General features: G+C 40.3%; 3 protein-coding genes across 7 annotated transcripts in view; 2 read left to right on the top strand and 1 right to left on the bottom strand.

The window, feature by feature from the left end:
* Positions 1–248: 248 nt before the first annotated feature.
* Positions 249–8,908, bottom strand: ACOT13 (acyl-CoA thioesterase 13). The gene is made up of 4 exons (XM_034429279.3): positions 8,646–8,908; positions 8,276–8,486; positions 5,425–5,609; positions 249–1,239 (listed from the first exon to the last, which is right to left on the bottom strand). The coding sequence occupies exons 2-4, from the start codon at positions 8,357–8,359 to the stop codon at positions 1,086–1,088; spliced, it is 423 nt and encodes a 140-aa protein (XP_034285170.2). The 5' UTR covers positions 8,360–8,486; positions 8,646–8,908; the 3' UTR covers positions 249–1,085.
* On the top strand, positions 8,748–18,992 carry TDP2 (tyrosyl-DNA phosphodiesterase 2). The gene is made up of 7 exons (XM_034429277.3): positions 8,748–9,041; positions 9,623–9,705; positions 10,903–11,076; positions 14,317–14,408; positions 15,386–15,504; positions 17,131–17,301; positions 18,399–18,992. The coding sequence occupies exons 1-7, from the start codon at positions 8,835–8,837 to the stop codon at positions 18,678–18,680; spliced, it is 1,128 nt and encodes a 375-aa protein (XP_034285168.2). The 5' UTR covers positions 8,748–8,834; the 3' UTR covers positions 18,681–18,992.
* Positions 18,993–22,663: 3,671 nt separating this feature from the next.
* The window catches only part of KIAA0319 (KIAA0319 ortholog), a 34,672-nt gene continuing 33,677 nt past the window's right edge, over positions 22,664–23,658 (top strand). For 2 of the 5 annotated variants that reach the window (XM_087890362.1, XM_034429274.3), the window contains exon 1: positions 23,153–23,387. The gene's annotated coding sequence lies outside the window, so the exon portion shown is untranslated. Of the gene's footprint in view, positions 23,116–23,152; positions 23,388–23,658 lie in introns of those variants that run through there. The other 3 variants (XM_034429273.3, XM_034429275.3, XM_087890364.1) reach the window with 3 other exon arrangements.

Here is a 23,658-nt window from a genome sequence, read left to right as displayed (position 1 = left end):
TTCAACCACGTAGGCTTTTTCTGCACTCATCTACATTCGGTGCATCTGATTCTGGGAAGGTTGTTAAATAAAAAAGTGTAAGAAAGTAAGGGATAAAATCTTCTTGCTGGTGTTGTGGTACGCATAGCAGAAATGATTTTACACTGAAATTAAAATTTTCTAAATCAAAATGTTACTGAATAGCAGCAGCCACTCAGGATTTTTTAACAAGACAAATTCCTTTGGAAAGACTATTGCCATTTAAAAGATTTTGGACTTTCACCTTGTTTTATTAGGTGGGCACTCATTCAACACTGGATTTAAAAAAATAATACATTCAAGTGAACCCCATGGCTTAAAGGCACCAATACAAAAGGCATCTGGAGCCCCTGCAAACATAATAACACGTTACTTTTTTGAAAACCTCCTTGTAGCTCCTAGCATTGCCTTTTATGCTCTTCCCAAAGATGGAAAACCGCTTCCCTGAGTGTTTTGTTCCTCCCAGAGCTGCAGGGGAAGAATTACATCTGGGAAAAACAGCTTCTCTTCTTGATTCAATCCAGTGCTTAGAACAATGTTTCTCAACCTCAGCAACCTGCAGCTGTGTGGACTTCAACTCCTACAATTCCCCAGCCAGCCATGCTTAAAAGTTGCGGAAGTTGAGAAAGAGTGGCTTAGAAGCTGCCATCATCTGTCCCTCCCACAACTGAAACTCAAAAGGAACTTTAAGTTTCAGGAGGAAAAACCTGTTTTCTCTGATCTTTTCTTCAGTGCTTCCAGGTTCACACTTATATTAACTCCACTGTACTATTTTTTGTAGCAGGAGAAACAATTTCTTACATGTATGTTCCATTAACAAACAAGTCATCTTATCCATCCACCCTAGACACGTTTGTACATAAATATAAATACATGTACAGACACGTGCATACATTTATACACCAACAAATCTGACCTTGGGCCAACAATGTAATTTAAACAACAGATTTCAACACTGTGATATTATTTCGTTACCCAATGGCTGCATTTCAATTTTGAAACTTGCGGAGGTACACTCCTCCATCTTGCATTCTTCTCAGGATTTTATTTTATTTTTTTTATGACTGTTATCCCAAGTGCTTGGTGTGCCTCCCTTGCGCTATCAATCTTCCTGTTGTCTTATCTGTTAAATTCACGGTGGCAAAACCCAGAGTTTTTCCTTGCTTCAGAATCTCAGCAGTGATCAGGATTTCTTCCCCAATCTTAGCTGATGACATGTACCTAGAATACAGAAGCGGAAAATATTTGTTATATGTACAATGAAAGGCAATGTGAGCTGTTGTCTTCCTTCACTCCATCCTTACAACTGTCCTCTAAGCATTCTGAGGCAGAGCGATAGAAGAAACAGACTGATTCAAAGAGAGCCACTGAATTTCCTGCCTAAGCAACTTTTTGACTGTTTAATAAAAGCCAAAAAGGAGTACTGAATAAATTGTTGGATATCTTTTCTTCTGCTTAGCTGAGATATTTGCAGAGGGACCCAATCCATCGCTTTTAGTAATGCTTATTCAACACAGTTTTGGGGAGAGCAGAATGATAGATACCACCCTAAACTTTGCTTATATAAAAATCTTTCGGTATGACATGTACATTAAAAAAGAATGCAATGAGGCACTTCCTGTTTGCTGCTGGCCGCCGCCAGACGTTCCTTAGGGATCGTCAGCTTCCACTGCCTGTCAGAGCCGCCTTCACAACGGAACGGCGGCTCGAAAAAACTCCGTTCCCATGAGGAAACGGAGATAGAGCCGGCAGGGGTGGGTAGAACTCTCTGCAGAGTCCCAAAAGTTTTTCTTTTACTTTTGGGATGGAGCGGATGAGATGCCCCATATCCCCAGCCGCTGCTCCGGGCTTTGGGAGACCTCTGCTAATGCAGAGCCAGGCGTCAAAAGCAAGCTTGCGAATTTGACAGATTACTCAAAGAAAATGTGAGCTGGACCTGTAATACTGAAGCGCAAGTATTTTACTTATCTTTTAAAAATTACTTAAGAGAATAGAGGAAGAGAAAGAGGAAAAAAGTTTCTTTTTAAAATGGCGTCTGCCGCGGCTGGAGAAGAGTTTGAGAGGGAAAGTTCTTCCGTTTTTTATTATTACAATGTAGCGGAATAAATACCACTGGCTACATTTGTAGACAAAACTCCGCTCCTGTTTTTGTTTTTCTCTTTTTTCCCTGGAGGCTTGAGTGCTGCTGGCTGGAAGTCTTTTGTCTTGTTTTTTTTTTTTTCTTCTTCTAACAAAGCCTGCTTAGGCGGAAACATGGCACTGAGGCTTGTGAAGTCAGACAAACAAATAGGTGGGGGGGATTCCCCCACCAAGAATTTAAAGCAATATGTTTTAACTCTTCAGTCCCAGAAACCTGATTTTAATATAATAGAATTTCTCTTAGAGGAGATTGAAAGAAGGGATGAGATTGTGAATCAGCAACTTGAAAAATTTAAGCAGGAAACTAAGGAATTGGTGAAATCCAAGTTTGACTTTTTGCAGCAAAAAATTTTAAAATTGCCAGAATTCATGATTCGGTTGGATACAAATACTAATTTACTAGAGTCAAAAATGGATGAAATTCAAGATAAATTGGACAATAGAATTCAAAAAATTGAAAATGATTTGTTAAATATTCAGGATTATAGTTCAGAAGAAAAATTTAAAATGGATGCTGACCAAAAGTCTGGTAATGTAGAATATCTGGAACAGAGGATTCAAAAAGAGGTTCTAAAGATACAATATAATTTCACAGAATATGCAATAAGACTTAGAGGTTTGCAGGAAAATAACAGAGATGAATTAAGGAAAATATCTTCTGAATTTCTAGCTGGGATTTTAAAGATTCAACCTGAGGAAGTGTTTTGTAGGATTGACAGAGCTTATCGAATAAACTCTTGGACTGCCAAGCAAAGGCAATTGCCTAGAGATGTGGTAATCTATTTTTCAGATAAAGAAATTAGGAATAAAATTGTGCAAAATTCCTTCAATTCTAATTTGCAATTGTATGGAAGAAAGATTTGGATTTACAAGGAACTCCCACCTAAGATATTAATGGAAAGGAAGAAATTTGGCTTTCTGGTGTCTGAGTTAAAAAGGAGAAATATTCAATTCCGGTGGGACGTCCCAGTTGGTATTATATTGAGATATCAAGGAGAAAGATACCAGTTAAATACTGTTGAAAGGGCGGAAGAATTTTATCAAAATAGGTTGAAAATGAATTTAACGTCTTCAGATATAATACAGGATAAGCAGAAGGAGCTGGAACTAAAGACAGAGACTGTACCAGATAAATTGCCTTTGGATTTATCGGATACCCCAGCTGGATTATCTACAAATTTGAGAGAAGTGCCATCTGATTTTAATGTGATGACTTATCAAGGCAAGGACAAGCATGGAAACCAATTAGAGGATATACAAGGGATAAAAAAGAAATGCGAGACACAAAAAATTAGGATGGAGGTCAAACCCACAAAAAGAAAACAAAAAAAGAAATAGGTTGTACAAAAATAGAAATTTCTAACCCAAGCAACAGTGAAGCCAGTGATTTTAAAATATGAATGATTATGTGAAAACATAGAGGAGGCGACATATTGGTCAATATCATCCTGAGGATAGTGGCAGATCTCTGCATTGCCGTAATTTTGGGACATGGAAAGAGCCTCAAATTGATGGTTTTGAATTATCTATTTTGAAACTTCTTTTTGTGTTGATAAATATATTATAATTATCTTGAATTATAAGGCAAGAGAATCACATTGGGACATGCAGAAGATCGGGTTGTTACCCAATACGATGATGGAAATTAATAATCCTGATGAAACCCACAATTATTATTATATGGAATACAATTATAATGTCACTCGGGTGGTTGTTTTTACTTTTATATATATAAGAAGATGTTTACTACTGATGGGGGCAGATATGATTGGAGATCTTGAATAAACTGTTGCATCCGCAAGCTATGTCACCCTATTATGGATGTTGGTTTTAACAATCCAGTGGAAAGACTTCAAGAAGATATTATATGGACTATAAATTTAAAGTTATTGTCTTTTCTTTTTTTTATTTAGATATAATGGAATATATATATATATATATTTTTAAGTAGTGTGGGCAGTGAATTAAAGATATCAAGAATTGTTGTGTATGGTAAATTTGTAAGACAGTGGGTGAATAAGCTAGCTACAGACTGATTAGTTTAAGAAAAGGGATTTTTAAGTGATACATTTAGGGGAGTGGAGGAAATGGATAGAGTGGAATAAATGTTAAATTAGATTTTATGGGGAGCCCGCTTTGAAATGTTATTAAAGTAGGACTTATTGTATAGTTTTAAAGTGGAAGGTGGTTTTGAATTGTTGCAATAATGCATAGATATAAAACACTATTATGCTAAATTAGAGTTATTTTATAATAGTTATAGTATAATGTGTTTGTTTTTTTTTGTTTTGTTTTTTTTTCTCTTCTTCTTTTTTGAAATGTATGGATAAAGGGGGATTTATAATACTTTTAGTAAGTAAAGGTCAGTATTTTGAGGAGGGAGTAAGTAATCTGTTATGAATTAGGGTTTTTTTTTTGTTACGAAGAAGTCACAGGGGGGGAAGGGTGGGGAGGGGGGGTTAGGGAGGGGGGGGAGGGGGGGGAAAAAGGGGGAAAAATTTGTATTTGAAAACCTTTTCAATAATAAAAAAAAAAAAAAAAAAAAAAAAGAATGCAATGAGAAGGATATTGCTCAGAGTGACAGGTTTGAGGATTTTGAATTGTAGGCTGTTAATATATAACAGGAAGCTTGGAGAAGCCTGCAGACTTAAGAGTAAAGTCCTCGTCCAATTTCCACTTTTTTTTCTTTTAAGAAGTCTGTAATCCCTTGCATCGGTGTGGAATCGAGGTGACTGAACGGAGCTGAGTGTTTACTGTTTGGATGCCCTTCCTGATGCCTATGTGTAGCTCACAGCAGATAATTTTCCCTTTGCACCCAGAGGGAGAAATCTCTGGTCTACCTAGAATTGAACTCATAGCCTCTAGGCCATCACGCCATTCACCTCATCCAATCTCCAATATGATCAGGAAAAGGTTCTATTTGAATTTGGAGTGCTACTATATGTAAATATGGAATACATAGTAATGTACAACACAAAATAAAACTAAAATAATGGCTCAGGTACTTCAAAATAAAAGCATGACTAATGAATGTTTCACTACCTTTTAGAACTTCTGAAGAATCTGGATACAGAAGTCTAGTTTTCCAAAAAGTATTTAAGCAGTTAAGTTTTAAAAAATTACACAGCTTGTAGTATCTCAGCATTGGACTGGCCTGATGCTTTCTTGGAATTAACACAATTTGGATTTGCCCTGTTCAGTGCAGAATGAAGGCTCAGGTAAAAGCAAAAAAGCATGGGAATAAACTTCACCAAGTTTGATACCTACGTAATATTCATGTCCACACTAACACCGGGTGCTCCTCTTTCAGTATACATTAATGCAGCTGTTGACACAAGGTCTACTAAAGTTGCTGTCAGGCCCCCATGCAGAGTTCCTCCTCTGTTTGTATGCTGTTCTTCAACTTTCATTTCACAGACAATTTTTCCAGGGTCTGCAGAGACAACCTTCATCTGGGTTGAGAAGACAAACAGAAATCTAGTTCCATAATGTCAACGTGAATTTTATCTGCACCCTATACGCACATGCTGGCTTTCTATTGAGCAGAATAATAAAGATTCTACTTTACTTCCACTTTCAATTAGCACTCACGCATCCTGAATAATTTTAGGTTACTTTATTAGCAAATTTACTTAAATATTGGGCAGGGAATAAATATTGGCAGGGGCTAAGTTTGTACTTCTTGGAAGTTTTTTCCAAGCTAACTCTCTTTTGCATAGATGATGGCAGCTCCTTTTGCCCCAGTTGCAGGAAATTAATGAAAAGCTGCATTTCTATGACAAATGTTTATATTTTGACTGCTTTACAGGGGGAGGCAGAGAGAGAGAATCTGTATGGGCACTAAAACAAAAACAACCCCCCTAATATATTATTCTCCCACTTTCCCCATGGTTCCTAAAGTAAAGGGATCAGGACAGAAAGGTGGGGGAAAATCAATGTAATCTTTATAAGACAAACAGGTCATGTAAAAATGGACAAAATGAACTTTGCCCCCCCCCATCTTAGAAATATGCTGTGAGATAGTGAAATAAGAACTCTTTAATAAAGGCAAGGAACCTTTGATGCATTGTATCCATATCACAGAAAAGGCAGGTAGCTGTAAGTCAAGGACTACTTGTAATAGCAGATAATAGCAACCTAGGCCTAGTACTTAGTTTAAGTTGGGCTTCTTATGGCGAAAAACGGGCCTGTTTTTTGCAAAAACGGGAGCATTTTTGCCCTCCCCATCCCCCAGGAGTACTCTGCAGGCCTCCCAAACTCTCTGCATACCCTGTTTTTGCAAAAAATGAGCCCATTTTTCGTAAAAATGGGACGAGCGGGGCGGGGCTTCGGGAGGCCAAAAATGGCTGTATTCAGTGTATAAGACACACCAACATTTCCACCCTCTTTTAGGAGGGAAAAGTGCTTCTTATACTTCAAAAAATATGGTAGTTTAAGTTTGGCCTCTTATAGCTGTGAAATCAACAAATCTTGTCTTATAATTATAAAACAAATCTTGTTTTATAATTCCAGCCAAACTTTGGGAAGGAGATTTGCATTCCCTATATGTACAATAAGAATCTAGACTTCACTGAACTCATCTGAATGCTGATTTGCCTCTCATGGACTACTATAATGTGATCCTAATTTAGAGCACTTGGCAGAAATGTTTTATAGTACACACAGGATGTGCTTTGTACAATATACTGGAGAAAATCTGAAAGGTCCACTGACATTTTTTTCCCAAAAAAAATAAACAGTATTGTAAACTCAGTTAAAAAACAATCAGGCACTTGGAATTTTCCACCATGCCAAAGTAACAAGGAAAAATGAGAAGTGAAAAAATGAAATGAATGAAAACTTACCTGCAAAAGATTAACCACTAGGAACTCAAAGATTCTTGAACAGCAGCTGAAATAACAACTTTAAAGTCCAACTTTTAACCCTCTTTGTTTAAACCAAAGATTTCACTGTATAGGTGTTGTAAGACCTCATCCTTTCATTAGAAATTCCAATTTGACAACCCTGTGACCCACTGAGTCATCCTTTGAGGGAAAGGCTATGAAGTTTAATGCAACCAGAATGAACATTAAATTTTAGGTTGATATATTTTTTTAGCCCAATGCTAGATAGTCCCTTGATCATCTAAGAAGTGTATACATCATAAATAGAAAAATACCAGTAACTGTAGTGACAAACTTCAGTGACAAATCACGGGTAGACAAAAAAAAAGTGGGAATAGGAGTGACTACCAACTTGTTTACAGAAAACTGACAGGGACCTTTGTAAATCACAATCATGTGACCCATAGGGAGGCTTTAACTTTGCAAATAAAACTGATCTGAACATTAGACATTTCAATTCTTGGATTTTTTATACTTTATGTACCTTGATTCAAATTTTGTACAATGCACCTTTTGCACTAACTTGAAGGTACAAATAGGGACATAAACACAAAGCAAGTTTTAGTAGTATATTGATACACATATGAATTAAGCCACTCAATAAAGTTAACCTCTAGGTTGACAGTGTAGTTCTCCTATTTCAGATCTTGACTGATAAAAGCTTCCCTGAACATTGTTTATACTTGTTGCAATGAAGGAGAAAGCCATTTCTTTATATATTTCTTTTGTCTCTATTTTTTTCTTTTCTTTTCTCTATTTTTTCTTTTTTTCATCTTCTATATTTTCCGTTTGCATTGGTTTATCTTTTTAATTGTAACCTTTAATAAAATTATCATTTTAAACATTTCCCGCTATCTCAGCGGACACAGTGGCTTTTAACACATTATAATTGTTATTGGATAAGGTACTTGTCAGCTGTGTCACAGGTCATCTGGGTGACCATTCTGTTTTCTCCTCTCCTCCCATCTGAATTTAAATTCTGTATCAGTCCAGCCACTCCATTGTGTCTCAAGATGTGAGTTCTAGTTTACCTTTTAATAAAACGTGTTAGTCTGAAAAGGGTCTTACTAATTTTTAGCTAGCACAGAAGATTAATGCGGCTCTACTCCAACGACCTTGAGAGCATGCAGTGGAGTAGGCCGGGATTTACAGTAGCTGCTGCAACCTTTCGCTCGACCTGTTCAAGGTCATCCCGGGAAAATCAGCAATACGAAACTACGGTAGCGCCTCATTACCTTATTCGCCACCCGATCGAAGCCGGGCGACTCCACCACGGCTTTCATCACCTCGCGAACACTTTGAAGGGTGAAACGAGCCATGGCATCAAACGTGGAATCCTTTCAGAGCAAGAATGCTAGCCGGGTCGCTGATCCCCAAAGAGGCAGTTCCGAGCGGCTTCAAATTGCGGCGGTACCAGGAAGCCGAGCAGCGCCACCTGAGAAAAACCTACGTTCGTTTTCCCAAAAGAACAGACGATTAGCATGGGCAGAATCGCAAACCCCGCCCCTCCCTCCGCGCCTCTGAGCCGCGGTAGTCCCAGTGCAAAAGCAGCTCCCGGGGAACGTTCCACCCATCGAACGTCCCAGCCCCTTTTTTTCGAATCACCTGCCCGCCTCTTTGCACCTCCGCCTTCCGTCGGCCTCGCGCCACGCTCGGAAAACCACAGGAAACTCCGAGGCGCAGATCCTCGATGGCGCATGCGCAGCCTTTTTCCGCTTCGACCGGGGAAGCGCTGGTGGGCCTGGCGTCGTTTTAAGGCGCTGCGGTTTCTTTGCTAAACAACTATTCCAAGAGATGGAGGGCGGCTGTGCGGACAGGGAGGCGGAGCAGGCGGCCTCCGAGGCGAAGGAGCGGCAGCGCGTGGAATCGGCGGAGGAAGGAGGGCCGCGGGAAGACTTGGAGGAGCAGCGGAAGCGCCTGTGCTTGGATTTTGCCTCCATCAGTAATAGTGGCGCAGCCGCGGCTGAGCGCTACCTGGCCGAGAATGGCTGGGATATGCAGGTAGGTGCCGTTCTTAGCCTTCACCACGATACAGGATATCCTCGACTTGCAACCGTTGGTTTAGTGACCGTTCAAAGTTAACAACGGCACTGAAAAATATGACTTGGGACCGTTCTTTCCTAGTTACGACCTTTGCCGTATCCCCATGAACATGTGATCAAAATTCAGATGCTTGGCAGCTGGGTTCGTATTTATGACCGTTTGGCATGTTCCAGGGTCATGGGATCACCTTTTGCAACCTTTTGATTTAGCAAAGTCAACGGGGAAGCCACCACTCACTTAGCAGCCGGGCTACTAACTTACCAACTGCACTGATTCATTTAAGAACTGTGGCAAAAAAAAAAAAAAAAGTCGTAAAACTCCCTTAACAACTGTCTCGCTTAGCCACAGAAATTTGGGGCTCAGTTGTGGTTGTAAGTCAAAGATCACCTATAATGAGAACCAGTTTGGTGTAGCGACTAAGGTGCTGGCCTAGAAATCAGGAGACTGTGAGCTCTAGCCCTGAGCAACAGAAATTTTGGGCTCAATTGTGATCGTAAGCCGAGGACTACCTGTACCAGTTTTTGATTTTTCTTTTGTAGAAGGCGCTGAATTCGTACTTTGACCCGTCTCCTGAGCAAGATGTCGAAGGGATGTCCCATCCAGTTCCTGCCACGGGGGCTCCGTAAGTTATTTATGTGAAGGCTTTTTGTGGAGAAAAGGAGGGAAAATCTTTCGTTCCCCTCCATTATATAGCCATGTTAATCCCTTTTCTTTTATTTCCATTATCTCACCTTTATTATTTTTACAAATAACTCAAGGCGACAAACATATCCAACACACCTTCCTCTTCCTATTTTCCTTACCACAACTTTGTGAGGCAATTTGGGATAAGAGAGAGAATGACTTTTCACTCTCTCCTCATTTTCAAATTTGTTAAAGGATCTTTTTTTACAGCAACTGTTTATAGTTATGAGGTTGAAAGTCAACAGAGAAATTAAACTTGGTGCTGTGTGGAGCAGAAAACCGTTCCCCGTGCAAAATGACATACCTACAACCCTGTTTGCTGACTTGGAAGATCCTGCCTAATCATTTTCTTTGTGCCTGAATTTGTTATTTATGCATAAATAGTGCATAGGTTCTAATATGGTGGGTTTCAAAAATAAATTATGGTATGCTACTGCATGGAGTTAGTTCAGTATGATTTACAGCAGTGACCAACTTTTTGCTCTAAGTCTAATGGGGTTCTGATTTTTCTCTTTGTAGCGAATCCCCTACAGATCTTAAATAAGAGTACTATAATCAAAATTATATACTTGAGATGTTTGGAATTTCACAGCTATTTGACCAGATGTCATAGCATTGGCAAGAGATTGTATGAATAATCTAAAATGCAGGCATCCAACTTTTGACTTGCATGAGCCGCATTGAGTGAAGAGGAATTGTCTTGGGCTGCATATAACATACATAATGTAGTTAATGTATAAGATAGTCCTCCACTTACAATTCATTTAGTGACTGTTAACAACACCACTGAAAAAAGTGACTTGTGACCATTTTTCACACAAACGTTGCAGCATTCCCATGCTCATGTGCTCAAAATTTAGATGCTTGGCAACTGACTTGACACACTTGATAGTTTCACATGCCAAGCTAAAACCTTAGGGCACCAGAGGGAAGTTGATGGCTACATAGCTTCAAGGCTGAATTCTGATGTGAAAAATTGTAAATGTTTTGGTGACAACCACTGCATGCTATGTAGTAAACTGGATCTACTGCAGATGGCAATTTTCTAAAATTACTTTTTAAAGCCTGTGGATAAGTAAATGTTCTTGAGAAAATTATTTAGGCAATATGCTTAATTTGTGTATGTGCATTCCAGTGTTGAGCTAACTGATCATTCGACTACCAATACTGTAACTGCTGCAGTAGTGGAAGCTGCAGGCATCTGCCCACAAGATGACAGCACTTTTTCTTTAATTACTTGGAATATTGATGGTCTGGATTCAAATAATCTGCAAGAAAGGGCACGAGGAGTCTGTTCCTATCTAGCTTTGTAAGTATCTATCACAGTAATCCTATGAGCATCTAGTGGAAATAAGCCCCAATGATTTAACAAGATTAATTATAGAACAAGCATGCTCTGGAGAACATTATGCATTTGTTTTGTACTAGCTACTTTTTAATAAGAGTTGAATTCTTTTGTAATACAGTGCTAAAATATATGTGCATGTAAGTCTATAAGTAACAAAAAGTTTTAGGTTGTCTAAGACTTAGCTGCAAAAGTGTGTTACTTTGTCTGGTGCCCAAATGCTCTCTTTGTATCTGTAAAATACAACTATTCATTTAGACACTGTTAGAAATAATTATATTTAATTTGCATGAATTGGAGATAAGTTATTGTGCTTCTAAAGCAGGAACATTAATCTTAAACTTGTGCTAATTCCCTGTTTTATTCAGTCAGTCTCATATTTATGATCTTAGTAATTCTAGAATGCTCATTAAAGCATGTTTTGGAGAAGGCCACAAGCAAATTAAAAGGACATAAATCAAAATTACTATTGCAAATTTTCTGCCAAAGACAGTCCTCAGATCATCATCTTCATTTAACGATCTGATAATCCCTTGCGGGGTGGAGTCTGGGCAACTGAATGGAACTAGCAGAGTGTTTTAATGGCTGGATGCCCTTTCTGTTGCCAATACGGAGTTTTGTTAAGCAGATATATTCTCAGTCTGCCCAGAGAGAGAGAAACATCTGCCTCTACCTAGGATCGAACTCACAGCCTCCTGATTGTGAGGCAAGAGCTTCTCCAGGCCACCGCACCACTCCAAAGATAGCCCTCAGATGGCTCCCATTATTTCTTATAGCCATTTTCTGTATTTGATGATGGTATTGCATGATGATTTAGAGATCTGGGTTGATAAATATTGAAGGTACCTAGCACCAAGTCATTTTGGCTATTCAAGTTAGCATCTGAAGTATTAAGGTTAGCATGTGAAGTACTGCTTTATAAAACCCTAGTAAGACCACACCTGGAATATTGCTACCAATTTTGGTCACCATAATACAAAAAAGATGTTGAGACCTTGGAAAAAGTTCAGAGAAGAGCAACTAAGATGATCAAAGGCCTAGAGACTAAAACATATGAAGAACAGCTGTAGGATTTGGGTTTCGTTAGTGTAAAGAAAAGAAGAATGGGGGCGACATGATACCAGTATTCCAGTATTTGAGGGACTGTCACAAAGAAGAGAGGGTCAAATTATTCTCCAAAGCACCAGAGGGCAGGACAAGAAACAATGGTTGAAAACTAACCAATCAACCTGGAATTAAGGAGAAACTTCCGAACAGTGAGACAATTAACCAGTGGAATAGCTTACCTTCAGAAATCATGGGCACTCCATCACTGGAGGTTTTTAAGAAGAGACTAGACAGCCACATATCTGAAATAGTATAGGTTCTCCGAGCAGGGGGCTGGACTAGAAGACCTCCAAGATCCTTCCATATTCTATTCTATTCTATTCTATTCTATTCTATTCTATTCTATTCTATTCTATTCTATTCTATTCTATTCTACCCTACCCTACCCTACCCTACCCTACCCTACCCTACCCTACCCTACCCTACTCTACTCTACTCTATCTCATCTATAATATGCTGCAGAAATACATTGAGAAGATTATTAAAGAATTGCAGTGCTTTGTCTGAGTAGATGCAGTTGCAGTTAGCAAGTTTACTAGATGACCTACAAGGTCCCTTCCAACTCTGTTATTCTATTCTAAGTTACTTTAAACTGATCAAAGGCATCTTATGCAATCCAACATATATTCAGTACACACACACACACACACACACACAGAGTTATTTATTTATTTATTTATTCGATTTGTATACCGCCCTACTCCCGAAGGACTCAGGGCGGTGAACAGCCAAACAATAAAATAACATAGACATAAAAAATTTAAAAACCAGATAAAATCAAATTAAATTATTTTGGCCCAGACAGATTAAAACACCCCAATAATTTAAAAACAGATTAAAATTTACATATTTAAAAGGGAAGAGATTAGGCCAAGCCCGCCTGCTGGAATAAAAAGGTCTTCACAGCGCGGCGGAAGGTGCGCAGATCCGGGATCCTCCGTATCTCCAGGGGGAGCTCATTCCAGACGGTAGGTGCCCCCACAGAGAAGGCTCTCCCCCTAGGGGTCGCCAGCCGAGTTAGAAGTAAGCACTATCAAATGCCCACAGATATGCCCACAGAGTTTAAGATTTAAGCAGTTTATGAAAGTTGCCATCTTTATTAACTGTTTAGTTGAATGTATCTGTAAGCATCTGAATATCTGATGGAAATCTGAGGGTAAGATCAGGTTGCAATATTGTAATGTATTAAGCTACTTTCAAAGCATGAGTTTGAAACTGGATTTATTTATTTATTTATTAAATTTATATTGCCACCTATTCGCCCATGGCGACTCAAGGCAGCTTACAGAATAAAAGACCACGTTTAAAAGAATAAAAACTAACAAAAAGAATAAAATAAATATAGTACAATATAACAAAATCACCCCTTACCTTCCACCCCCCACCCCGGCGACAGCAGATCACACGAGCCATTTAATGGGGTCCATCCTGCTCTGGGTTCCCTAGGCCCGCTGGCAGAACCAGGTCTTCAGTGCCTTCCGGAAGAGTATTAGAGTGGGGGCCCTTCTAATCTCTTGAATGATGTTCCAGAGAGAGGGAGCCACCCTTCTTCTGGGTCCCACCAGGTGTATCTCCCTTTGGGATGGGACCTGCAACATTCCCTGCCTCCCCACTCTGATGGGTCGGGTAGATGTGACCGGCAAGAGACGGTCCCTCAGATAAGAAAAATTAAAATGGTTTAAGATTTATAGATAAACCTAGTTCATGGTTAATGAAATAAAAATGTCTACTCATAGCTGCATTGCAGGGGTGCGGAATTCTGTGAGACAGAGGTTTGCTTACATTATATAGTTTTATCATATGCTTGAACATCATTATTGATACCTAAGTAACATTCAGAAATAACTTTTGTGTGAGAATCATCACAAGGTTTTCACATCACATCTCAAGCAACCCAGAATTTTTAGTACCCTAAATAAAAATCTGGGAAGTGTGAATTGGTGCACTGGTTATTTTAAAAGGGGTTAGAAGAAATTGACTTTGGAAAATTGCAAAGTATTCTCCATTCAGTTCCTAGCATCATAATTTTGTATGCTTTCTTGAAGTGACCACTTTTCTTCCTACAGTTACAATCATAAATGCCTCTTTTTAATTTAGATACAGCCCAGATGTGGTATTTTTACAAGAGGTTATTCCTGTATATTTAACTTACCTCCAGAAGAGAGCAGTCAGTTACACAATTATTCCAGGTAAATGAAATTATCAATTTAATGTATAAAGTTATAGTAGTCACTCTCAAATTAATGCAGCAACTGCAAATAATGATATTTTTATGATACTGTATAATGTCACTATATAGAGCCGCAGAAAGTTGATTATACTAGCTTCCTAGGAAGAGATAAACTCTGGTTAGAATGCATAAACGTGAGTTAGTGAATTTCAGCCTCATGTATCTGGTGTGGCTATGTGGACTTCAGAAGTTCTTGTTTTTATCTAATTGCGATTTATCCGAGACTGGAAAACATGTTAATCTTAATCTTGACATATATAATCCCTTAAAACCTTTGTGGGAAGTTTCCAGAATACTCCAAAGGTTGAGTGTATAACTAAAACTGGAAATTATTGAATGCATGGGAAATCACTGGATTAATTGTGTTTAAATAATATAAATTAAATCCAGTGTACTTCCTTTTCCATGCACAGCTTCGGGATTGCAGGTTTCAGCTTCCCATGCACAGTCCAAGTGTAGCCTTGGTCCAAAAAAAGTGAAACTTTGTTTAATGGGGTTAATTCAAAATGAGAAATGAAAATAATGGGTGCATACCAGAGGTGGTATTTAGCAGGTTCTGACCAGTTCTGGAGAACCGGTAGTGGAAATTTTGAGTAGTTCGGAGAACCAGTAAGTACCACCTCTGACTGGCCCCGCCCCCATCTGTTCTCTGCCTCCTGAGTCCCAGCTGATCGGGAGGGAATGGGGATTTTGCAGTAACCTTCCCCTGGAGTGGGGAGGGAATGGAGATTTTACAGTATCCTTCCCTTGCCACGCCCACCAAGCCATGCCACGCTCACAGAACTGGTAGTAAAAAAATTTGAATCCCACCACTGATCTGAAATTCTTCCAGATTCAAGATTAGTGTCTTCTATTGTATGGAAATTCTGAGTGAAATGCCATGGTGTTGACCTTTCCTTTTTTTTTTTTTTGGTATGTTTGACCATCTGTCTCCAGGTAATATGGATGGTTATTTTACCGCCGTCATGCTAAAAAAATCAAGAGTAAAAGTTTTAAAACATGAAATAACAGCTTTTCCTACAACCTCTATGATGAGAAATTTATTAGCAGTATATGTAAGTGAGTTTTACCTCAGCTTTATGGAGGAAATTGTTTAGCACCCTAAAGTCAAGGCTTTTTAAAAGCAAGTTAATGGGACATTAGTTGGGAAGGAAGTGGGTGTTCTTACTATTAACTTTAAACTGTTATTTTATTTTCACTATTTAGCTTTGTATGTTAGTTCTTTGTATATAGAATATACATTTGGAGAAAATCAGAAAATATGAGAACTTTTCTGTAATATTACAAGGGGATTTAAAAGCTAAATTTTCACTTATTGTAATATTTAGTCGTGTTCACAACTACGTTTAAAACAGATTAGCTGTGTTATAGTTTAGCATTATATGCGAAGTAGTCAACTATCCTTGTGTTTTACATTTTTTCTTGTACTTGAAAATATTTGAGAGGGTTGGGCTCATTACTGTTGGGCCTGCACATGGTTAATGAATGGGCAGTGTATAGGATTCAGGCACAGGGATTTGTCTTTGCCACCCTTCTGCCACAACCTAATTCCAAATGTTTCCCAAGGTGACCTGCTAAAATCAAGGCACTCTTTTCTTCTTTTCATATTCTAGTTCTATGCAAGAAAGTGAAGCCTCTCTGAAAAGCTAAGCAGAGTTGGGACATGGTTGGGAACCCCATCAATCAACCCCATTGATTAATATACCTGTTACTATATCTTAGTGACATTTTAATCCACAGTCCATTGGGTTTTTTTTGAAGTATGCAGGATAGTAATGGGATACTTATTTTTAAGCTATTTTCAAGTATAAGAGGAAATGTAGAACACAAGCATAGTTGATTGTTTTGCATATAATGCTAAACTAGTGAGTCCCAGTAGGGCTGAGAAGTGGAAGGACCTAGAGCAGGGGTCTCCAACCTTGGCAACTTTAAGCCTAGAGGACTTCAACTCCCAGAATTCTCCCTTTGGATCAGTGCTGCCTCATGGGGTTGTATTTGGAATAGACAGACATCTTGTTTACTTACGAGGATGTCTAAGCAGGATAGGCACTACGAGGAAAGAGGAAAAGCTGTTTCCTCAGTTGTTGGCAAGCATTCTCAAAAGAAATCTAGTCCCTAAAAGTTCAAGTCAAGGGCTAAGAAAAAAAACCCCTATACTGCTCCAGCCCATGAGCGGGCATATTATACAAGAAGATGGAGTTTGTGGGCAGAGCTTACCAAGGAATCCAAGGCTGAGCCTCCTTGGAAGCAGGTGCCCATGAGACAGTGTGATTGGGGTGCTGGGCGGAGAAAGAGAGCAAACAGGAGCCTTGGAGAACTCATCTTGAACAGCACTCAAACATGGGTTGAGCTGTTGCTGGGATAAAAAGCTATTGAAGGAGAGTCCCAGTCCAGGGCAGCTTCTTCAGGGGACTTGCCCAGGAAAAATGGGAGTCCTGATAGAACTTGGTCTGTGTGTGTTATTAAGGGGGGGGGTAGTTTATTATTGTAGGAGATCACTGATAACCTGAAATAATTATAGCTTGCATTCCTATTTATTTTCCATTTAAATTAAGGGTAGGTGGATTTACAAGCTTTAAAAGGCTTCGTTTTTGTGATGATCAAAAATGGGAGAGCTGAGTAATGTAAACAAAGTTTATTTTTTTCATGCTTTGCATATTGTTGGTTTTTTTTTTAATCAGGTAAACATTTCTGGCAATGACCTGTGCCTTATGACTTCCCACTTGGAGAGTACTAAGGATCATAGTGAAGAGCGTTTAAAACAGTTGAAACTGGTACTTGCCAAAATAGCAGAGGTACCTGAGTCAAGTTCTGTGATTTTTGGAGGTGATACAAACTTAAGAGACAAAGAGGTAAGCTAGGACAAATGTCCCCCGCCCCCCATCCCCGATTCTTTTTTGCATCTTCTTTCCTGGTATCTATAGGTAGTCCTTAAGATACAAGTTGGGAAAGAACATCCATCACTAAGCAGTGTGGTTAGAAAGTCCAGTGTCACATGACTGCAATGCTTAGTAATGGCAATCCCTGTTGCTGTTGTTAACCAAATTCCACCAGTTAGTTGAGGGCCCACTTCAGTCTAAGCCATTCCAATTTACGTCCCTCCCAGTCTCGAGCCTCTGTTTAGGGTAAGGGACTGCCTCCTCTTCACTACTGCCCAACTATCCCTTCCCATCTTTGCCCTTTTGGCTGCCCTGTACAACAGCAGCCCCAGAACTACATCACTCCGGGGCTGCAAGAAACTCCTAAGATGCAATACAGCAGAAAGGCCCAAAGGCCCATTAGTGCGGTTCAGCACAAAGCTGCAACTATCCTGGGAAACACCAGCCGCTCCAGGAAGCATCAGCAGCATGGTGCAAAACTGCAGCCCAGCAGCATGGCTCAAATCTCAACTGTCCCAAGAGCCCTAGCCATCCCAGCAGTGTGGTGTGAAGCTGCAGCCCAGCAGTGCAGCATGAAGCTGCATCTGCCCAAGGGAGCCTCAACAGTGCAGCAAAAAACCCCAGCTGCCCCAGGGAGTCCTTGCAGCCCCAGCCTGCTGCTCTTGTCCCAGCCCAGCAACTCAGCCCCTGGATGACCTGCAACCCCAGCTGACCTGTACCATATTTTTGCTCTTGCTCCTTACGGGTGATACCTGCTCTGGACACATAAGCAGTGGTGGGATTCAGCCAGTTCGCACCACTTCGGGAGAACCAGTTGTTAACTTTCTGAGCAGTTTGGCAAACTGGTTTTTGGAAGAAATCATTAGGGCAGAGAACCGGTTGTTAAATTACTTGAATCCCACACTGCACATAAGGCCATCTTCCCCAGGTCTTGGGAAGAAACCACTGTGCACAACTTTAGGAAGAAAGCCTTGTGCAGCATATCAGTGGAAAACCTAATTCAAACTTGAAAGCAACATAATTATTATGTTTACTGTTCTCTTATCACTTTCTGCTCTTATCTTTATCAGGTTGCTAAAATAGGTGGCTTACCTAACAATGTTTTGGATATTTGGGAGTTCTTGGGCAAGCCTGAACATTGCCAGTACACATGGGATACATACCAAAACAGTAACTTGAATGTAAGATACAAGTGCAAAAGTCGATTTGATCGTCTGTTTTTCCGAGGTGCAACAGATGGTGGACAGATTATTCCTCAGAGTTTGGATTTAATTGGTGTGGAAAAACTAGATTGTGGCAGATTTCCTAGTGATCATTGGGGACTGTTTTGCAATTTTGATGTGATATTGTAAGAAGAAAACATTTCACTGTTGTGATTTTTATGTTCTTCAAAATTTTAAACCAGTTCTAATGTTAATTTTTATTCACAATCATGTAAACTAAGCAGTTCATTTTACTTGTTTGGGGAATTCTTGCTTAGCAAAAGTGAAACATTCCATTTAAAATATTAAGGTCTCATGCAATGCAGAAGACATTTTAGTTAATTCGTGTGTGTGTGTGAGAGAGAGAAATTATTTTATGTTGTGTATATTATTCAAAAGTTAGAATAGTTTACTAAATACATAATTTGTTTTTAATAAAGAATCCTTGTTAGTCCACTTTAATGACACTATGTTCTAGTAGTTGAAATTCAGGAAGAAAAAGATAGACTATAATTTCAGGACTATTAATGCATTACTGGAATATCCTCTAATTCCTAGTTCTTCCCAAGAATCAAGGGTTGCTATTAGTGAACACTCAGACTTGTTCTTCACTGCCCTTTTCTTTGAGTGCCCAGCCCCTAACTTTTCATGGTCCTACTGCTGCTTATTTGTTCTCTGAGCTTTCTAATGGAGGAAAATCAAAAGTCAAGGAAGCATCTTCTGCATGACATAATTTTTCCAGGAGATGATAAGGAATGGGGCCAAAAGAAGAGACAATCGTTTTGTTCATGGCGAAAAGGTGGGACGGACACTGAAGGAGAGAGACCTAATATGAGCAAGGGCTGTGTTGCAAAAGAATAGGGCTCTTCTCGTATTCCTTTTTTCAAGCTGAAGCTTTGATTAGTAGAACTTATGGCTCCACTGTTAACTGTATTATCAACATTTTCAGCTCTCTGATTAGCCAATATTCCCTTTAACCTCTGCTGCTAATGAGATGTCCTGCTATACAGAAGCTTAGTACCTTATTTCCTAGCCTAACCATTAGATGGATATGAAAGAAATATTCAATTGCATGTTACAATGGAATGGAATGCTTTATTTGGCCAAGTGGGGTTAGACACACAAAGAAGTACAGAAGCAGTGTAGTTGCGAAACAACAGAGTATAACAACAAAAACAATAATGCAAATAAAAGGCGGAACTAAAGATAATAAAAAAATAATACTACAGCCACATTGTATGGGTTAATACAGAGGTCCCAACCCACAGTACAAACCAGGTTTCAAACCAGGCTATGCGAGCAATGGGCAAGCATGCACATGCATGCATGAAGCTCCACTCATAGGAGCCGTGGGCCCTTGTGCTCGCACGAAGCTCCACTTATGTGAGTGGAAGGTGCTTGAGCAGAGGGCATTTGTGCTGGTGTGCGAAGCTCCACTTACATGAGTGGAGCTTCGCGACAAGGCAAGTGTCCTCTGCTCATGCATTAGCTCCATTTGTCCGAGCAAAGGGCGCACACGCATCCCCCCCCCACGCCAGGCTGGGTTGGACCAGGCCACCATCGTGGACCGCTGGATTAATATACATCCACATTAGACAGTACTGTGCAAATTAGGTGTTTAGCAGAGTGATGGAATGAGAGGAAGAAACTCCCTGTGTCTAGTTGTCTTGGCATACAATCCTGTAGCAAAAACCTGACGGAAGGAGCTGAAACAATTTATGTCCAGGAAAGGTCTGCAGATATCTTCTCAGCCGTCCTCCTGACCCATGCAATATACAGGTCGTCTGTGGAAAGCAGGCTGATTGCAGTTGTTCTTTCTGCAGTCTTAACCATCTGTTGGAATCTGTACCTGTCCTGTTTCATGTCTGTATGAAACCAGACAGTTATAGAAATACAAACGACAGACTAAATAATTCCTCTGTAAAACTGTATTAACAGCTCCTGGGGCAGTCTGAATTTCCTGAGTTGACGTAGAAAGAACATTCTTTGTTGTGCCTTTTTAATGATGGCTGTAATGTGAAGTGTCCATTTCAAGTCCTGGGAGATTATAGAACTCAAAAACTTGAAGGACGTTACTGCTGATACCATGCTGTCAAATATAATAATATAGTAATATAAGTAAACCGCTCTGTATTAAAACCACTCCAAATTGCTGGCTTCCTATTCTGAGCGATATAGCATTACCAGCTTTACAAAGGCAAGATTCACTAGTGAGGATGTATAGAAAAATTATGAACAACCGACTCCTACTGGAGCATGTACTTATCCGTCAGAAGACTGAAATCCAGGAAGTCCCCACTGGCACTTGCACAACATCTGCCCAACCACTTTAACTTCTATTGCTAATGGAAAGCCAAATGGGTCACTGAATGCCCAGACATAGGGAGACAAATAAATGAGCCCATAAAAAAGGTGGGGTGCCAGGCTTTGAACTACCACATGAGCAATGGGCAATCCTGAATAGATTTGCACCTCATATGGCATCTGTCAGGACTCTCTGTATAAATGAGGCATAGTATCCTCCTTTCTGTGATTGTGAGGTCCTATGTCAAACTAGATCATATCGTGACCGGCTGTGAGCTGCGGGCATACACCAGTCCAATGTCTGATTTTTTAAAAAATATAAATGATGCTGCACTTTCAGTGGTTAGATGGCTTTGACTTTGATATTTGAACATAGATCTTTTAACATTTATATTTTATTGTGTTTTACTAATCTAGATGAAATGTTAATATATATTGCTAGTCCATGTATGATATGCCATATGCTAAATAAGGAAATAATAAATATAGTAAACAATTGGAAATAATGAGGTTGCTTAAATATAAAGTCGGTTGGTGCATGGTTTCTGTTGTGAAAAAGTCTTCTCCTGCAAAGTGATTCCTCAGCAGCCTTTCCTTTACATTGTGAAAAAATTGCTCAGGATACAGAACAAAGAGTGTGGCAGTGCTTTTATTCTATTTATTCTATTATTCCCCTGCTGGCTGAGGAACTCTGGGAGTTGAAGTCCATACATCTTAAAGTTGCTGAGGCTGAGAAACAATGGTCTGTTAGAGAGTGACAAATACCAGTATAGCCAAACTAGTATAGTTAATATTTTTGGATGTCCATATTGTTTTGAACTATACTTAATCTGTGGGAATTGATAGCTGGACAATAGGTTTCCTTGGCCTTTTTTAAAAAACATTTATTTATTCTTTATCACCAAAGATAAAATACAAAAGAAAGGGGAAAAAAACCCTAACAAACATCCAAAGCTAACAACAACAACAAAAAAAATCATGTGTACGAAAAAAGGAAAAAAATATCAAATACAACTAAACATTAAACATAAAAAGTCCACCCCAGTTCAATGCTGAAACATGCATCAAAAAACCAATATGTTCTTCTCTTACATAACAGGTCTACAAATAGTTATAAACTTTCCTATGTACATTTGACAAAAATGCTATATTCCCTTGACCTTTCTGATTTCCTTCAACACTGGAAAGATAAAACTTATGGCTTCAATTAGTAAATTGATTGAAAACTGATGTCACTTGCAATTTATGAATGTGTTGCTTACGGATGTTCCCTATGGATAGATAATTATAAATTATGGCTATCCTGTATTGATCCTGCCGTGTAAAACTCTGTCATTATATATGAATAGAATAGAATAGAATAGAATGGAAGAGGAGAGGAGAGGAGAGGAGAGGAGAGGAGAAGAGAAGAGAAGAGAAGAGAAGAGAAGAGAAGAGAAGAGAAGAGAAGAGAAGAGAAGAGAAGAGAAGAGAAGAGAAGAGAAGAGAAGAGAATTTATTGGCCAAGTATGATTGGACACACAGAATTTGTCTATATTAGACAAATTTGTCTACACTGTATATGTGTCTGTATGTATTTCCGTATGTGTGTTGGTGTGTGTATATCTAATCTATCTAATCTATATATCATATCTATATCTAATCTAAATCCATCCATCTATCTATATATACATTTGTGACATGGAACTGCTTTTTTTTCTGTTTCTCCCCTGTATTAAATCAAGCATCAACAACATAACGGAGACACAGAGCGTTGCTGTTCCTTTTCCGTGCAAGTACCAAATCACAAAAGTCTCCGGTATAAAAACCACCCCACTGTTGCCTATGTTGGTCCTTTCGGTCTCCTACGTCTGGTCTACACACCCGACACCCGACCCCCCACCCCGATTACCCTTAGCGCGCTCCGAGGCTTCCACGGGTGGAGGGGATCCTTCTGCGATCCCAGAAGAGAACCGAGGGGAGGGCAAACGTGGGCCCTCGGTGGCGGGGTTGGGATTGGTGCTGGCTGGCGGACGCGGGTGGACGGGTCGGAAAGCGAAGCGAGAAGGGCGCCGTCCTCTCCGTCCCCCGCGCACGCCCAGAGCCTCCTCCCTCCCACCTTCCTGGCAAACCTCAGGATCTCCCGGCCCAGAGCATCCTTCGCTACTTGGCCCCCGAGTGTCCACACCCACTTCCCTCAACCCCCCCCCCCGGACCGCGCACTGAACGGCCACCCAAGTCCTGGGGCAGAGAAGCGGATGGAGGCGGCTTCGTCCCGCGGATTTCCTCCGCCCGTCGCCAGGTAAGACGAAGCGGAGATGCCCCCTGCCTGCCTCCCTCCCTCCCTCCGGGGCGCTACCAGGGTGGGCGGCTGCGGTGAGTGCAGCAGGCGTGAGCCCGGGGAAGGCAGCGGCGGCTGGGTTTTGTCCCGGCCGCTTCTGCTGCAGGTCTTGACGCGGGGCGTTTCTGGGGGGAAGATCCGAAGCTGCTTTATCCCCAGGCGGGGAGTTTCCCCAATAGACACCGGTATCTGGTTTGCCGGGAGGAAATGCGACAGGCCTTCGCCGATTCCAGGTAACGCCTCCCTTCCTCCGTGCGGTCGGCCAAAAAGGCTCCATTCACCTCATCTCAGGAACTGGTGATGCTGCCCCCCCCCCTTTCTCCCCCAGATCGATATTCCTTAAAAACATGGCAGATCGCATTTCTCTCGCAGGGGCGACAAGGCGGGGGGGGGGGAAATTCACACAGAGCCGCCCAGGCGGCTGTCAGAAGCCCCCCCCCGGCGCCCCCCCAACCTGACTGAAGTTGAAGAAAAACAAATATATAATTACTAGGTTGATTGGAA

This window comes from Pantherophis guttatus, chromosome 3 (genome assembly GCF_059756535.1).
Source record: "Pantherophis guttatus breed Tessera chromosome 3, ASM5975653v1, whole genome shotgun sequence".
NCBI classification, from domain to species: Eukaryota; Metazoa; Chordata; class Lepidosauria; order Squamata; family Colubridae; genus Pantherophis; species Pantherophis guttatus.
The sequence above is the reverse complement of the archived record's forward strand: the minus strand, read 5'-3'. Positions and strand labels throughout refer to the sequence as shown.

Excerpts from the sequence above, each read along its gene's own strand:
- ACOT13 (XM_034429279.3), bottom strand. The coding sequence starts at position 8,359 with ATGGCTCGTTTCACCCTTCAAAGTGTTCGCGAGGTGATGAAAGCCGTG. Across the intron at positions 5,610-8,275 it reads TCGATCGGGTGGCGAATAAG|ATGAAGGTTGTCTCTGCAGA; the intron begins GTAATGAGGCGC and ends TTCTCAACCCAG. Across the intron at positions 1,240-5,424 it reads AGTGTGGACATGAATATTAC|GTACATGTCATCAGCTAAGA; the intron begins GTAGGTATCAAA and ends TCTGTATTCTAG.
- TDP2 (XM_034429277.3), top strand. The coding sequence starts at position 8,835 with ATGGAGGGCGGCTGTGCGGACAGGGAGGCGGAGCAGGCGGCCTCCGAG. Across the intron at positions 9,042-9,622 it reads AGAATGGCTGGGATATGCAG|AAGGCGCTGAATTCGTACTT; the intron begins GTAGGTGCCGTT and ends TTTCTTTTGTAG. Across the intron at positions 11,077-14,316 it reads GTCTGTTCCTATCTAGCTTT|ATACAGCCCAGATGTGGTAT; the intron begins GTAAGTATCTAT and ends TTTTTAATTTAG.